This window comes from Notamacropus eugenii, chromosome 3 (assembly GCF_028372415.1).
Source record: "Notamacropus eugenii isolate mMacEug1 chromosome 3, mMacEug1.pri_v2, whole genome shotgun sequence".
NCBI lineage: Eukaryota > Metazoa > Chordata > Mammalia > Diprotodontia > Macropodidae > Notamacropus > Notamacropus eugenii.
This window is the reverse complement of record NC_092874.1, coordinates 260,807,648-260,824,197: the sequence shown is the minus strand read 5'-3', so window position 1 is coordinate 260,824,197 and position 16,550 is coordinate 260,807,648. Positions and strand designations below refer to the sequence as shown.

At 37.3% G+C, this 16,550-nt stretch overlaps 1 protein-coding gene across 3 annotated transcripts in view; it reads left to right on the top strand.

Moving 5' to 3' along the window:
- LIN7A (lin-7 homolog A, crumbs cell polarity complex component) overlaps positions 1–16,550 on the top strand; it is a 183,573-nt gene that overhangs the window by 147,857 nt on the left and 19,166 nt on the right. For 2 of the 3 annotated variants that reach the window (XM_072655477.1, XM_072655478.1), the window contains one exon: positions 12,506–13,374. In XM_072655477.1, coding sequence (XP_072511578.1) covers positions 12,506–12,727 — 222 coding nt within the window. In that variant the 3' untranslated portion in view covers positions 12,728–13,374. Of the gene's footprint in view, positions 1–12,505; positions 13,375–16,550 lie in introns of those variants that run through there. The other variant, XM_072655475.1, reaches the window with a different exon arrangement.

Below are 16,550 nucleotides of genomic sequence, written 5' to 3'. Positions count from 1 at the left end.
CGTCTATGTCCCCAATTCCATCCCCTCCAGCATCATCAATGACCTTCATCCATCCTTCTCTCCTGCATCCTCAGTGTCTCCCTCTGTAGGCTCTCCTTATAAGCTTAGATGACTTCTAACCTAAAACATAACAAAAACAAAAACAGATCCTTTCTTTTGATCTTGCTACTCCCTTTATCTCTCAGGGTGGGTGTCTTTCCTTTCATCACTGAAATTCTCTGAAACAGTCCTCTTCACCTAGTCACTCAGTAACCCTTTGAAGACCAGCACTGATTATTTCATAGGCAGATTCAATGGTATTCCAGTACTTCATTCTCCCTTTTGCAGTGTTTGTCCTATCTGACTAACCTACCACCCACTCCACAAATGCTTACCTCCTTTTGGTTTTGTGATAGATCTCTTATTCTTCACCCCCTTCCTGCTACCACCTTCTGCCTACTAAATGTAGGCACCAAGCAATCTCTCCAAGGCTTGAGTACCTAAAGAAGAGGAAAAGGAGAAGGAATGAACACTTATATAGTGTCTAATAAGTGCCCAACACTTTGCTAACTGCTTTACAATGTACAGCCTCATTTTATCCTCACCACAGTAGATACTGTTATAATCCTCAATTTATGTTGAAAAAAAAAATGAGACAAACAGAAGTTAAATGACTTGCCTAGGGTCACACAGCAAATAAGTATCTGAGGCTGGATTTGAATTCCAGTTATCCTTACTCCAGGGCCAGCACTCTAACCCCCTGGGTCACCTAACTACGTTCTTACCTAGTCCAATTTGTTGTAGTGAGAGCAATGCCTATAACTAGTTTTCTTTGGATATTAGGGGCAGAAGGTCTTTGAGGTCATGGCACAATAGATTGGACACTAGAATTGGAGTAAGGAAGACCTGGTTCAAATCCTGCTTATTTAGTTGCTGTGTGACCATGGGCAAGTCATTTAAGGCAGTTTCCTCTTCTGTAAAATGAGGGGATTGACCTCTAAGGTCTTTTGAGCTCTAAATCTTTGACCCAATTGCCCATACTTTTAGGCACAATACTAATCCAACTACTCTGACATCAGTTCTTATAGGCACTTACACCATCTAACCACCTATTCCACAAGGACTAATCCCCTAACTCCTTTTGCCAGCCAGAAGAATACAGACACATGCATCCCCATCAGGCATCCACACTCCAATGGGCAGAAGACAACCATTTTCCTTGAAACAACAAGTGAGATGCCAACAGAGAGGGAAATAACACATATGAAAAAGACCAATTTGGGCTGGATAAGAGACTTTTTCCCCCTTTAGTAGTATCTTGACAATTGGCTACGGTTTATTCCCTTTTTTATTATTACAAAAAATAGTTTTATTTTAATTGGTTCCTCACCACATAGGAAGTAAACTTCATATAGATCATTGCATATAATTTCTAGGCCAACCCTTTGAAGCAGGTAGTATGTACAAATATCGTCACTGCTTTAAAACTCACGAAACAGACTCAGAAACAGTAAGAGTCTTGGCCAAGGTCATAGAACGGGTAAGCAGCTCATTTCAGACCTGAGTCCATCTTCCGACTCTGAATCTCTTGTTGTTGGCTTGCTTTTTTCTACATGCCATAACTAAGGTTGGGATAAATATTCAAGGTGCTAAACGTAAAAGCATCAATTAGACACAAAGCAGCAAAATAGCATCCCGTTTTTTAAAAAAAGGGAGAACTAGGGCTGTAAATATTAGATAATGGGAATCATATCTCTGCAAATGGCAATATCCTTGTGGACTAGATGAAGAGGTGTGGGCTAAATGTTAGTATAATCAAGTGAATTCAGAATTCAGAATGACTAGACTCAAAGAATAATGGCTGATGGAGTGCTCTTGACCTAGGAGGAGGCATAATGGAGTGTCCCACATGTGTCCTTAACCCAGTTCTCTTCAATGCTTTATTAATGGCTTAGGTGAAAGCAAAGACAGCATACTTGTCAAATTTCAGATGACACAAAACTTGGAGGAATAATTAACAGATTGAGTAGCAGGATTCAAAAAGATTTCAACAGAATTCCTATCTATCCGATAGAATATTATTAGACTGATAGAATAATGACCCTGTCTAATGAGATGCAATTTAAGAGGGATAAATATAAAATCCTCTACTTAGGTTCAAATAACTAATTAAACAAGAACAAAACAAAGACAGCACTTTTCCTGAAAGAAATACAAGGGTCTTAAGGGGCAACAAGCTCAATATTTCTTAATGGTATGACACGACAACCCAAAAAACTAATGTGATTTTAGACTTCATTAATAGAAGGAAAGTATCTAGATGGATTGAGGTGATATATATACACATATGTATATATATATATATGTGTGTGTGTGTGTGTGTGCATGTATGTGTGTACATATACATAGCTATGTATATTTTATATACATACACATATGTACACATATATACATATACCTACATATACACTTGCATATATACACATATAAATCTATGTATATGTATCATATGTATACACACACATACATACATACGTACACACACCATTATCCTCTGCATTGACAGATCATAACTGGAGTATTTTGTTCTTTGTGCAATATGACTTTCTAGAAAGGATAAAAACAAACAAAATAGGTCCAGAGAAGGATGGCCAGAAAGGTGAGAAGGTAGGAGGTCTTGTGACAAATGGGTCACTTGCCTAGAGGTGATTAGTTAGAAAAGTAGAAAATTTAGGGAGATACAATAGTCCTCTTTAAGTATTTAGATGCCTATCATGCTGAATTGGGAGTATTAGGTGAAAATCAACAGATAAATTTAGACTCAGTTGAAGGGAAAACTTCTCCACAATTAGAACAGACCAGAAGTAGAATGAGCCACTTCATGGGGTAGTGTACTCCTCTGAGCAGTATTTTAGATCGTTACTTGTTAGTTATTGCAGAGCAGATTCCTGTTGAAATGCAGGTACACTCAGTGATCTCATCGTTCAGCAGTGGAAATGAATCTAGAATCGACAATTTGGCTTAGATATCATTTCATGAAGCTGTTACACAGAATGCCATTTTCCTGTACTCTTCTCCTGCTGCTACCCCTGCCATACCTCTATGGGTCTTGGGTCCTCAGCACTGGTACTTTCATGACTCCCTTCCTCTAATGAAAACCCTATATCCTCTTCCCTCCTAGGTTGAGCTGCTAACAAATTCTTACTAAAATATGAAAGACTGATTATATCATGTGCCCTTTTGATGCCATATACATTTTAGTGCCTTAACCCAAAGGAGTGACTAACTGTATAATTTTTGGCACTGTGGCAAGGCACTGAGTATTCAGGTGGAGTATACCTTTAAGGAATCCTCCTCAGATGACATCATCCAATCATATTAAATCATAGATTTAGAGCTGAAAGAGTCTTTAAAGGTATTTGATTCATCACTATCATTTTACTGATAAAGAAAGTGAGACCCAGAACAAGCAAGTGACATCATCATGGCACTCTGGAAGAAAATGGCAGAGCTGGAATTCAAACCGAATTATGACTCCAAGTTCAGTGCGATTTCTCCTATGCCACACTGCCTCCTTATGTACGCAGCAGATGCCTAAGGCCCATCCCAACTGGACAATGAACAAGAACTAGTCCACTGTTCAAAACAGGAGAGTCTCTCCCCACCTAAAATACAAGATCAGACTCATGACCCTTCATTGCAGCTAAAGGAAATTGAGGAGAAGAGATTTAGTGAGGAGGAGGGCATATGTTCACTCTCTTCTAATATCTGAAAAGAGAAATTAGATTTCTTGGCTCCAGAGGTAAGAAGTAGCGAGAGTTTGCAGGGAGACAGATCACATTTTAATATAACAGAGAAGAATTTTTTTTTGGCCATTAGAGCTTTCGAACCATGAAATTGGCTACCAGATGTGACAGTGAAGCTCCAGTCATTAAATGTCTTCAAGAAAAAGCTGAATGTTCACTGAATGAATGAAAAAAAGGCATTTATGAAGCCCTGATGATCTGTCAAACACCATGCTAAGGAGCTGAGGGTAAAAACAGAAAAGAAGAATAACCCTGCTTTCAAGGAGCTCACACTCCAAATGGGGGGAAGAGCACCTATAGGAGAATTCCCTTGCATGGTGCATGGAAAGGTGCAGTGGTTCTCCAGAGCATCAGCAGATCAGACAGCACTGCAGTGCCCCGGGGTCTGAAAGCTGTAGATCTATGGTGAGAGCCAGAGGACCTTAGTATGGCAGGGTAGGACAAGTAGAAAGGTCTGGGGGGGGGGGGGTCCTCTATCCTTCTGCAAGTATTGGAGTATATGTCTCCCAGATCATCCAAGTGGTATGAGTAGCCCTATCACTCTTCACATGCTGTTGCCCTCTTAGAGAGGTAGAAAGATTTCATATTTTCAGTAGAGTGATGAATATGGTTGAAATCTAAGGAATATCTAAGGTCCCTTTCCAAATACTTGAATTGCTATGATTCTCCACAGCAGAGAAGCACCTTAAAGAGTGAGCCCTGGGATTTCACCCAGTTGCAAACAATAAAATCTGTTGGCTCATAGCCATGACTTCCCATGACGCCCATGCCAAGCTCCCCTGCTATAGTGAGCAGAAGCATGACCCCGCAACTGAACAGATTCCCCATGGATTTTCATTATCTGAGACTGTGCCACCCTTAGTCTGTGTGGAAAATTGGGCTGTATGAGGCTAACCGGGAACAACATCCATCCATTTGGTAACGCTAAAAGGAAGCTTGCTGGTGTATCAGAACATTTGCATTACAAAAACTCAGTACATTTTACCAGTCTCTTGATTATTGCCTACCTCCAATTAAATTAACCAGTTTTAAAGCTTCTAGTGCCTACTATAACATGAGGCTTTATAAGTGAAATAAGTACACATGTAATCACTTACTGAGACGTTCTTAGCTTCCTGTATGGAAATGAGTTTCTTTATGTGTTAACAGTTAAACAAAATCCTGTTCATATGTTTTTACATCTGTTCAGGATTTTGTTAGCTTGTAGTCCTGAGTGCTGGAAATAGTAATAAAACTATTTTTAACTCTTTTTTCCCCTATGAGAGATTTTTGTTAAGTATTTCAAATAAAAATTGGAACATGAGGAATGCATAATTATATTGTTGATAGCATATTGCTGGCCAATACTGTGGAATAGTTGGATCTATCTTCAGGGATCCTCCCTTTCCCACCTACCACCTCCAATAAAATTACAGTACTCTTTACCATCACTGCATCAATTTAGGAAAACCTGCCCTTTGCATGCTACCTTATTGGATAGCATCTGTGAAATTAACTAGTGCAAAAGTATGAACTCTTCCCCGTGGCATTTTTATATTTTAATAAACATCTGAAAATCCTTTAGTGTAAAAGAGTGGAGTTTCATTATGGCGTAGAGGGGAGAGCAATGAAGCTGCAAGCCCGAGATTCAAATCCCTGCTTTATTACTATGCTTGTGACATGCTTAACCACCACAGCACCACCCTGGGGGCCAGCGGGTGGGGGGAGGGCTCTTTCAAATATTTGGAAAATAATCAGAGCACAGATTTAGAATTGGAAGGCACTTTAAATAACATCTAGTACAATTCCCTTTATTTGTAGAGGAGGGAACAGAGACCCAGAAAAATTAAGGTATTTGCCATATTTGTTATATGTCACATATAGTGGCAGAGTTAGGATTTAATATTGATGATGATGACATATATAAAGCCTACTATGTGCCAGGCACTTTGGTAAGTACTTTACATTTGGTACATCATTTGAACCTCACAAAAACCTTGGGATGCGTATGCTATTGTTATTACCATTTTATAGCTGAGGAAACTGAGGCAAACAAGTTAAATGACTTGCCCAGGGTTACACAACTGTCTTTGACAGAATTTGAATTCAGGACTTCCCAACTCCAGCCAGATCTTTTTTTTTCTATTGCACCACTGGATTTCGACTTAGGTACTCTGAATCTAGCACATATTCCACTATACCACACCAGCACATCAACCAAGACTTTAAATAAGTGGCATCTCTAAAGTTTCTAGTTGCAAGTGGATCATCACAGGGATTTCAGGACTTAACAAATGGTTCTCAAATAGCAATGGATATGTAGGGCTGCTTGCTCTCCCTATAGGTTTGGTTAGCCCTGCAAATATTTACTGAACATCTACCATGCCCTTAGCATTTTGTTAGGAGCTCCAAAGAATAAAAAGCATGGCTGATGCCAAAGGACCTTCAAGGGTCATTTGCATATGAAATTGAAAAGGGGAATCTTAAACTAATCAATCAATAAGCATTAAGTAGGTGCTTAGTGACTCTAGTTCTGCTCTGCACAGGAACAGTTATACCTTGGATCTTCCCATACCCATAAGTATTCCAATTCCACGTACGTGAACTCTGAAATTTCTTTATCTGATCATAATTTGTTATCTTGCCACCACTCCATAAGCCTTACTCATCCAAAATTATCTATTTTTCTTCACTGTACCCTCTAGTCCTTCTGCTCTCAGTACATTACCAAGCCATCAAACCTCCTCTGGATATAATGTCCTTCCATCCAAATCTTGACCCACTAGTGAACCAACTCTATGCTACCCTTTGTTCTCCACATTGCTTGCTCCCTTATCGTATTGCACATCTCCATTACTGTATTAGAACTACCACCTACCTCCTTCACTCCTACATGTGTGCTGCTAAACAAAATTAAAGGAAATCATGAAATCATGCTGAGGGACGTCCACAAAAATTTATGCTATCTCTCCTGGACTCTCACTGAAGCAAGGAAATTCTTGGCTTCCCGATGGATTCTTTATTTCATTCATCACAAAAGCTTTTCTAAATCACTTCTTTTCTCTTCAGGCCTTCTATACCACTCCCTCCTACCACCCTATATCAGCTGAAGACCTTGCTTCGTAATTCACCTAAAGAAAGAGTCCATTTGCCAAAAGCTTTCTCTTACCCCCTATTTTCATTTTATATCCTTCTGACATCACCCTCCTCTATCTTTTCCTTCCTCCTGCTTCATGCAGAGGGAATATTGACCTTGCTCAGGCCAATGCTTCTGTGGGAAGCCTTGTTACAATTCCCTACTGTCTTTTTCATTAGATTATTTTCTCTATTATCCCCATACTCTCCCTACTGTCACTCTCTGTTATCTACTGGCTCTTTTCCTGTTGCCTATAAACACAGACCAATCTTCCCCATTTGTTTAAAAAGCAAAACAAGAAAACATCCAGTAGAATCTATCATCCCTACTAGCAATCATTCTGAATCTCTCCTCCTGTTCTTACATAAACTCCTTGAAAATACCACCTGAATTGGGCACCTTCACTTTCTCTCTTCTCAGTGTCTTAAACTCTGACTCTGAGACCAGCTCTCACTAGGAACATTCACTTCATCTCCTCTGATTTGATTTTAAACCTTCTACAAGCTGACTTCTGACCTTGTCATTCAAAGGAGATTGTTTTCTTCAAAGTTACCAGGAATTTTTTTAAATGTCATTTATTGTATTCTGAATTTAAGAAATAAAACAAGCACTTTCATAACATAGTAGAATAGAAAAGTGATTACACATAAAACAACAAATCTATTATCTATACAACTTGCTCTTCCTTTTAAATATTTAATAAAGATATAATGTAATTTTTCCCCTTTTTTTCTTCCTTCCTCATATCTCACTAGAAATGGCTCCCATTAGACACAAATGTGTATAAGTGTACATATGTAGGGAAAATCATTTGAGACATACTTCTATTTATCAGTTCTTTCCCTAGATGCAGATAGTGTCTTCTTTCATAGAACCTTGGTAGTTAATTGGACATTTATAATAGTCAAAATGACTTAATCGCTCAAAGTTGTTCTTAAAACAATATTGCTATTACTATATATAATATTCTCTTGGTTCTGCTTATTTCATCTTCCTTACTTCATGTAAGTCTATCCATGATTTTCTAAGATCATTGAGCTCATCATTTTTATAGCATAGTAGTATTCCATCACAATCATATACCCAAACTTATTCAGCCATTCCCCAATTGACAAGCAGCCCCACAATTTCCAGTTCTTTGTCACCACCAAGAGAGCTGCTATAAATATTTCAGAACATATAGGCTCTTTTCCTTTTTCCCCTAATCATCTTTGGAAACAGACTTAGTAGTGGTATTGCTAGATCAAAAGGTATAGGCAGTTTAATAATTTAATAATAACTAATAATTTAAATGATCAATATATAATTATTAAATAATTCAATATATAATACAATAATTAAATAATTTAAATTAATAAAAATAATATTAAATACTAAAATGGATAATTTCAATAATATTAAATTTAAAAGATTTTCTTCAAATAAAACAAATGTAGCCAAGATCAGAAGGAAATCAGAAAATTGGAGTGGGGGAACTTATAGATAGTATCTCAGAAAAGGTCTCATTTCTCAAGTATATATCTATATATGTATATATATAGATATGTGTACATATGTATATATATAGATAGATAGATATTTACAAATATCTATCTATATATATAGAACTTTATCAAATCTATAATAACACAAGTCATTTGTCAATCAATAAATAAATAATATGAATAAGCAATTTCCAATGAAGAAATCAAAAGAATGTATAGTTATATGAAAAAAAATGCTCTAAATCATTATTGATGAGAGAAATACACATTAAAACAACCTTGAGATATCATTTTATACCTATCAGATCAGCTGAAATGATTGAAGAGGAAAATGGCAAATGTTGGAGGGGATATAGACAAATGTGGACATTAATTCGCTGTTGGTGGAACTATTTTGGAGAGCAATCTGGAATTATGCCCAAAGAGTTATTGAACTATGTTCCCTTTGACCTAGGAATTTCTTAATTGCCAAATCTAACAGTCATTTCTCAAACCTCATCCTTCTTGATCTCTCTGCATCTATTAACACCAGTGTCCCACCCCTCTTTATGCTTTCTCTTCATTTGGTTTTCATAGCACTTTATTTTTTTCACATTTCTTCTACTTGTCTGACCCACTATTCGGTCTCTTTGGATGGATCTTCATCTACATAATGACATTGTGGATGGTCTCCCAAGGTTCTGTTGTGGATCCTCTTCTCCTGTTTCTCTATATTCTCTCACTTGGTGATCTGATCCCCTTCCATGAATTTATTATCATTCATATGCAGATGATCCACAAATTTCAGCCCTCATTTCATTTCTCCAGTTCCATATTGTGTTGGACATTTTAAACTGAATGTTCTATCAGCATTTCAAACTCAATTTGTCCAAAACAGAACTCGTTATCTTTTGCCCAAATCCAATCCTTTTAAATTTCCCTATTACTGTATTGGGCAAGGCTAAAACATATTTTAGAGAATAAGCATCTCTGTAAATCTCAGCTTGCCTTTAAAGTTTTTTTTCCATTCAGATGTAAAATTTTTTGACATTCAGTTTTTAAAATATTGAATTCCAAATTCCCTCCCTCTTTCCCCTACTCTGTCACTGAGACAGCAAGCAATTTGATAAATGCTATGTACAATCACATAAAACATATTTCCATGTTAGTCATGTTGTGAAAGAAAACAAGAACCCCCCCCCAAAAAAAACCCGAGAAAAATAAAGAAAAGTATGCTTCAATCTGCATTGACAATCCATCAGTTCTTTCTCTGAAAGTGGATTGCATTTTTCATCATAAATCCTTTGGAATTATTTTAGATCATTGAATTGCTGAGAATGGCTAAGTAAGAATGCATTTCTTAAAGGCATCCTACTTCGAATTTTATTTAGTCACTCACCTGGTTATTCAACGAGCAAACACTTTTTATTGTAAATATCTAATGTGTTTAGATCTCTTTACTAGTATCTGGGAGGGAGAATTTGTTGCTCCATTTTTTTTAACAGGGCTTGTCCTTATGGAGTTTACATTTAGTTGGAGGATGAGCCACAAGTAGAATGGTATTGTAGCAGTAATAACTCTAAGACTTGGCAGCTGATTGAGGCAGGTCTAAGAGTAAGATGGGGCATTTACTGCTAGCAAAGTATATTGAATGTAGTAGGTGATCATTAGATAATTGTTAAATTGAATAATCAATGCTTGGTGGAAGTGTCAAATTCAAACTCAAGGGGCCCATTATTTATTACATGTTGTGCTGTGCTAGCTTGGCATTAAAAATACAGAAATAATGTCAGACATAGTCATTGCACTCAATGAACTTATATATTAGTAAGGGATGAGATGTAGATATATGTAAGTAATATTTAAAGGAAATCATCAGATTTAGGGGACTGATTTGGCATTTCCAAACCACTTAATTAATAATGGTGTGGAGGGGAAGCCATAAAGAGATCAGAGAAACTGCTCATATGGACAGGTTCACTTATTTTGCTCTCTGAAGTCAAACGGAAGGTATAAACATTTAAAATGGCCATTGAGAGGTAAGGATAAACCATTGTAACCTTAAGTAACAGTGACATAATTATTGCCAAGTGACAAAAAAAATTATTCTCTAAATATGCCGGGCAGAGAACTGACCCTTAGTTTTCTTTTCATATCTGGTATACCTATCAAGTTGCACAGTATAGTGAATGAAGCAGATGCTTAGTAAATGCTTATTGAGTAAATGAATGACTTTAACCCATCCCTACCTAAAGTACTTGTAATATAAAACTAAAACAAGAGGGAAAGGTAAATAGATATTAGATCCATGGCAATGACTATAGTTAAGTTGACTGAATAGACCCTGGAGACAAGAGAATTCTATATTCTAAACCCATGCATGTAGATTGATTAATAAGACCAGGTCAGTCAGATATAGGACTGAAAAAAATTGGTGATCCATATTACTTGGACAATTTTTTAAAAAATTCACTGGTCGCCATTTTGTCAATGAAGCAGTTTGGGAGCATATGGAATGCATAGATAAGCCATGACAAATCAGACTACTTGTTTCAGCTGTGTTTGTTTAAATATTATTATAATTTTCCCATTTCCAGCTAAAGTGACAATATTTCAATAGTGTTAAACCAATCAGTTTATAATAATATGAAAAATAATAATAAAGGGGAAAAGGTGATACATCAGTGAAGAGGTGTTTTTTTAAAAGAGGGGGGACACAGAAGACAAGGAGGTCTAGAAGGAAACACAAACAGGTTGGACAGCTTTAGAATGTTGGATATATTATATACTAAAAGCAAGAATAAGCTATATGTGGTGGAGAGTCACAGTTTCAGATATAATCCTTATTTTTGTTCTCTGTATATAAAAATCCTAAGATTTGTTGGTATTTGTTTAAGTTCAGAATGCCAACCTATTCATATTAAAAATAATAATATATTTCTACTCTACTGGTCCACTGATAGCAAGTCTCACTAGATATATATATATATATATGTGTATGTGTATATATGTATGTATATGTGCATATGTAAATATACATATATAATTATAACTATGCATATATGTGTGTATGTATATATGTATAGGGCAGCTAGGTAGCACAGTGGATAGAGTGCCTAGCCTAGAGTCAGGAAGGCTCATCTTCTTGAGTTGAGATCCAGCCTCAGACATTTACTATGTATGACTCTGGGCAAGTCACTTAACCCTGTTTGCCTCAGTTTCCTCATCTGAAAATGAGCTGGAGAAGGAAATGGTGAACCACTTCAGTATCTTTGCCAAGAAAACCTCAAATGGTGTCATGAAGAGGCTGACACAACTGGAAAATGACTGAACAGCAACATGTACCTAACTGTACATTTAGTTGTTTCCATCTATCATTCAATCCAAGCCAAAATACCAGAGGTAATTTATTCCAAACTCGCGTTATGACCCTTATTTTATAGATGAGGAACACAGAAAGATCAGTCATCGAGTCAATCAGCAAGCATTTATTAAGCACACATTGTGTCCCACTCAGTGTGCTAAGTGCTGGAGATACAAAGAAAGCCAAAAGATAGTCTCTGATCCCAAATACCTTACAGTGTAATGTTGATGAGCCACACAGACAACCATGCATGAACAGGATATGGATAACATGAATTGGAAATAATCATCAAAGGGAAGACACTAGTTTTGACGGGGGGGGGGGCGGGGGGGGGGGTTGTACATGAAAGGAATGGGAGAAGTAGATGTGAAGTAATATTGAGAGGACAGGCTATAACTGAGACAGTCAAGCAAGACTTTCTTTTTCTTGGACGTGGCCCCTAAGCTGTATTTTGAGAGAAGCTAAGAATTCTAAGAGGCAGAGCCAAGGAGGGCATTTTCATATTCATTTAAAATTCAGTCACCCGTATCTATTTAAAACTTTGTGGTTCACAGATATATGTAGGTTTCAGGGCCAGCAAATAGGATGTATACTATTATTTAAAGATGTGCCAGGCAAGGTTCTATTTGTCGGGGTTTCTCCAAAGTTAAATGCTGTATAGTGCTTAAAGCTTTGGAACTTCAAAAGCCCAATCCATTTTCAAGCATGAGTGATTAAGGGAGAATGGGAGGACCCATCAGTCATATGAACACTGGTTCTGTTCACTATGTGCCTACAGAGTGTGGAAGGGGAACACCACGAGAAGGCGGTGGAGCTACTCAAGGCTGCTAAGGAAAGTGTCAAGCTGGTGGTCCGCTACACACCCAAAGTGCTGGAAGAGATGGAAGCCCGCTTTGAGAAGCTCCGGACCGCCAGGCGCCGACAGCAACAGCAGCTGCTGATTCAGCAGCAGCAGCAACAGCAGCAGCAGCAGCAGACACAGCAAAACCACATGTCCTAGGTGAGCACCATCTTGGCTTCCTAGGCAAAGACGGACTTCTGATACAGGATAAAAAACCCGCATGGTTAGAGGGGGAAAATCCTCACCTAAGTAAAGGAACAAAATGAGACAAAATGGGTCCCTTTATTTGTGCATTCAGCTCATCTCTCATCATGTGTGCTACTTTCTAATAGGGAGAACATTAGGGTAGAACCTTTTTTTACTGCTTCATTCAACAAACATTCTTAATCTCTTATTGTGAGCAAGACTAGGGAGTGAGATAGGGACTGTATCTGTGATTTTATTGATATTGAGAAATCCAAGGGGAGGAAACTCCATCTGGAAATGTAGTTAACACTTTCTCTGAAACTTACGGCCTTAGAGCATTACCTAGAACACTTAGAGAAACTTGGTGACTTATCTGGGAGTCACAGACCCAGGAAATATTGAAGGCAGGTGATGCTGGCTTTGAGACGACCTCTCTATCTACAACTTCACAAAGTGTTTCAGATACCCTAAGGTACAAAGATGAAAAATGAAACTGTCCTGGTTCTTGAGGAATTAACATTCTATAGAGTAGGAAGTATAATATAACACAAAGATAAGTCAACACAAAATAACCCCACTTTGATGGGGTCAGAGAAGGGGACACTAACAGCTTGATAAAAGGGAGGATTAGGAGTGGCCTTTCTCTAAGTGGTTGTTTCTGTATCCTTTTAAAAATCCATGCATCAGTGAGAAAAATAAGACAGTGGCATCTCCTAATGCTATGCTCGAAGTCAGTGCTGTGGGACTATCTCATTGTGCCCTTTTGGTGTAGAATAAAAATAACAGCTGGTACTTATATAACACTTTCAGGTTTTTCAAAACATTGGACAGAGGTAATATTGATTCTTATAACAACCTAGCAAGGGAAGTATTATTATCTTCATTTTAAAAACAGAGAATCTGAGACTCAGAGAGATTTTTAATTGCCCAAGGTCACATAGCCAGGGTCTGAAGAAGGATTTGAACTCAGGTCTTCTTGACCTAGCATTCTATCTTCTATGTTACTTAGAGCAGAACCACAATTTAATGAACTCTATGATGGTACTGTCTTGTGCCAAATTCTACTCTGAAACAAGAATATTAGAAACATTGTGGCCCAATGGGTAGGAGTATATTGACAGCCAGAAGGATCATGGTGGCCATCTAGATTGATCTTTTCATTTATGAGATGACATGAAGCCCCATAGAGACAAAAGTCACACAGAATGAAACAGTTATGGTACTTGAACTCAGATCTTATAATGTCAAATAGGGTGCTCATCAGCCTTTAAATCAGGAAGATATGAGTTAAAATTCTGTGTCTGATCCCTATAAGCTGTGTTGCAAATCCTTTACATAAATGCCTTGGTAAGAGGGAGTTTTTGTAAGGGAGAGAAAGGGAAGAAGGGAAGGGAAAGGAGAGAAAAGTAAAGGAAGGAAAGTGGGGGAGAGGAAGAAGAAGAGGGAAAGGAAGAAGAGAAAAGAGAGAAGAGGAAAAGAATTCATATTGATTTTCCACTCTGTTTTGATGAAATTTAAAACCAACATTTTATGAGAATCTATGCAAAAGGTTGGTAAGCCACCTGGTAGCTCCATTGTTTCCAATTTAGGGAGCAAAAACCCAGTGGCTCCTAAAGTTAGAAAAGTATTCTGTAGGCAGTGTCACTTGTCCAGGGACTTTTAAGTGATTTCAAAGAATTTTTTCAGAAGGGTCATACTAGAATAAGGTTTGGCACTTCAGGTAATAGGGCAAAAGTAAAGAAAGTTAGTTCTGATATTGGCAGATTGAAATACATGGGCATAGTTACATAACAATAAGTTCATGCATTTGTCACCATATATTTGCCTTCATGTATTTAGTATTTTATGATGACATGAGAAACCAGTTAACATTATCCCAACTGCCCACTTTATGATAATAAATTATTTCTCTACTACTCATTCCATATTTAAAGGTAATGTCCCTTTTAGAAATAACTTGATCCAAATGTCTCTTTTTAAAGGAAAGTGAATGCTTTAGCAAAACCACAATTTTGTCATCAAGTCATATTGATTCTATACCACTTGATAGTCTCAGCACTGTGATATAGGGAGATGAAGAGTGATCTGAGAGTCTGGAGGTTGGTTTTGCAAGTCTGGGCTCTTGTCAATTAATATAACCATTCTGGAAAGCAAACAAAGTGGCCAGAATGTCTATATCATTTGACCCAGAAATTCTACTACTGAGCTTATATCCCCAAAGAAATCATGAACCAAAAAAACAAAGGCTCCAAATACTAGTAACAAAGTATTTTAGCAACACTTTTTATAGGAGCAAAGTAAATGCCCATCTATTGGAGAATGGCTAAGCAAACTATGGCATATTGAAAAATGGAATAATATTATGTGGTAAGAAATTTTCTAAATGATGTATACAGAAAAGCATGTGAAGATTTGCATGAACTGATGCAAAGTGACATAAATAGATACAAGAAAAATAGTTATGTACAATGACCACAGCAATGTAAGTGTCAGACAACCATCAAGCAATGGAAAATGAATGTTGCCAAATTGCAAAGATGTAAGTCTCCAAAGAAGAGGTATTATAATATACCTCCACCCACTTTTTTGCAGAGGTATGTGTGTTTGAGGGGTGGTTGGGTTCACAGGTATGGGACATTGTATATAGTGTCAGGATTTTTTTTTTGATATTTTGTTTAGTTTTGCTGAATATTTTTCTCTTTCTTTTGTTTTAAAAATAAGTTCTCTTATAAATGATGGTTCTTTACTGGGGGGAGGGAAAAGGCAGTGGGAAGAATAGAGGGATGTAGGAAATCCAGGTGATGTAAAAACAAAATATATAAATAAAAATCTATTTCTTAAAAAAAACACCAGAAAAAAGTCCTGACTCTGCTACTCTTGTGGGTTCACTCACACTAGCATTCTGATTTGCTCATCCTCTACTCCTCAGTCCACTTCCTTCATAGCTCCTTACATGTTTGTTTTGCCCATTCCAAGACTAATGGAACTCATAAGTGCAAGTCATATAGACAATTTATCGGGACTCTTTCATTAGGGTACTCAGATGTTAGAACTGTCAGGTGAGTCAGAGACTAGAACCCAGTAGTCTCTGCTGCTAGCAATATAAAATTGAGCAATATGGCTCCATTCTGTACATCAAGGTTGTTTTCCCCACAGTCCATAAATCAATGTTGGTCCTAAGGATTTTGTTGAGATACAATGGGTCTCCCTCAGTTAGAAGCAGAGACTGGATCACTGCTTGTTGCATAAGTTAAAATGGAGATTTATTTGAGACATGGATAAGACTATATCATTCCTGGTGGCCACTTTACCTTCTATGTTCTTTCCTTGATTTCTTAGCCACAACCACTTACAATGAATTGCACTTTTTCAGCTTCTACAGTCACATCACTCCAATCACATCCTGATTCATTATAGACTTGTGCTACTACAATCCCTTGGTCTTGCTTCCCTCACTTACTCTCGTAATACAAAATACTCCAAATGCAACACTAGTTTTCCATTTATACATCAAATTCTCAAACCAAGGGTTCAGTTTTCTTCTTATGCCTACTCTACTGATTATCAGTGCCAGGAAAAATGTGCTTACTATTCCTCTACATACATTTCTCCCTTTTGGGTGGGGAAAAGAGACAATCAACCTCATTCATTTTCATGCATAGCTGTTTCCCTTTCAGAATCTATCAGCTATCTCTATGCTGTCTGTCCATACTTTAATTTTCTTATTTGTAAACTTGGCATAACAATACTGTTTCACAAGGTTGTAACAAAGATCAAATGAAAATAATATATGTAC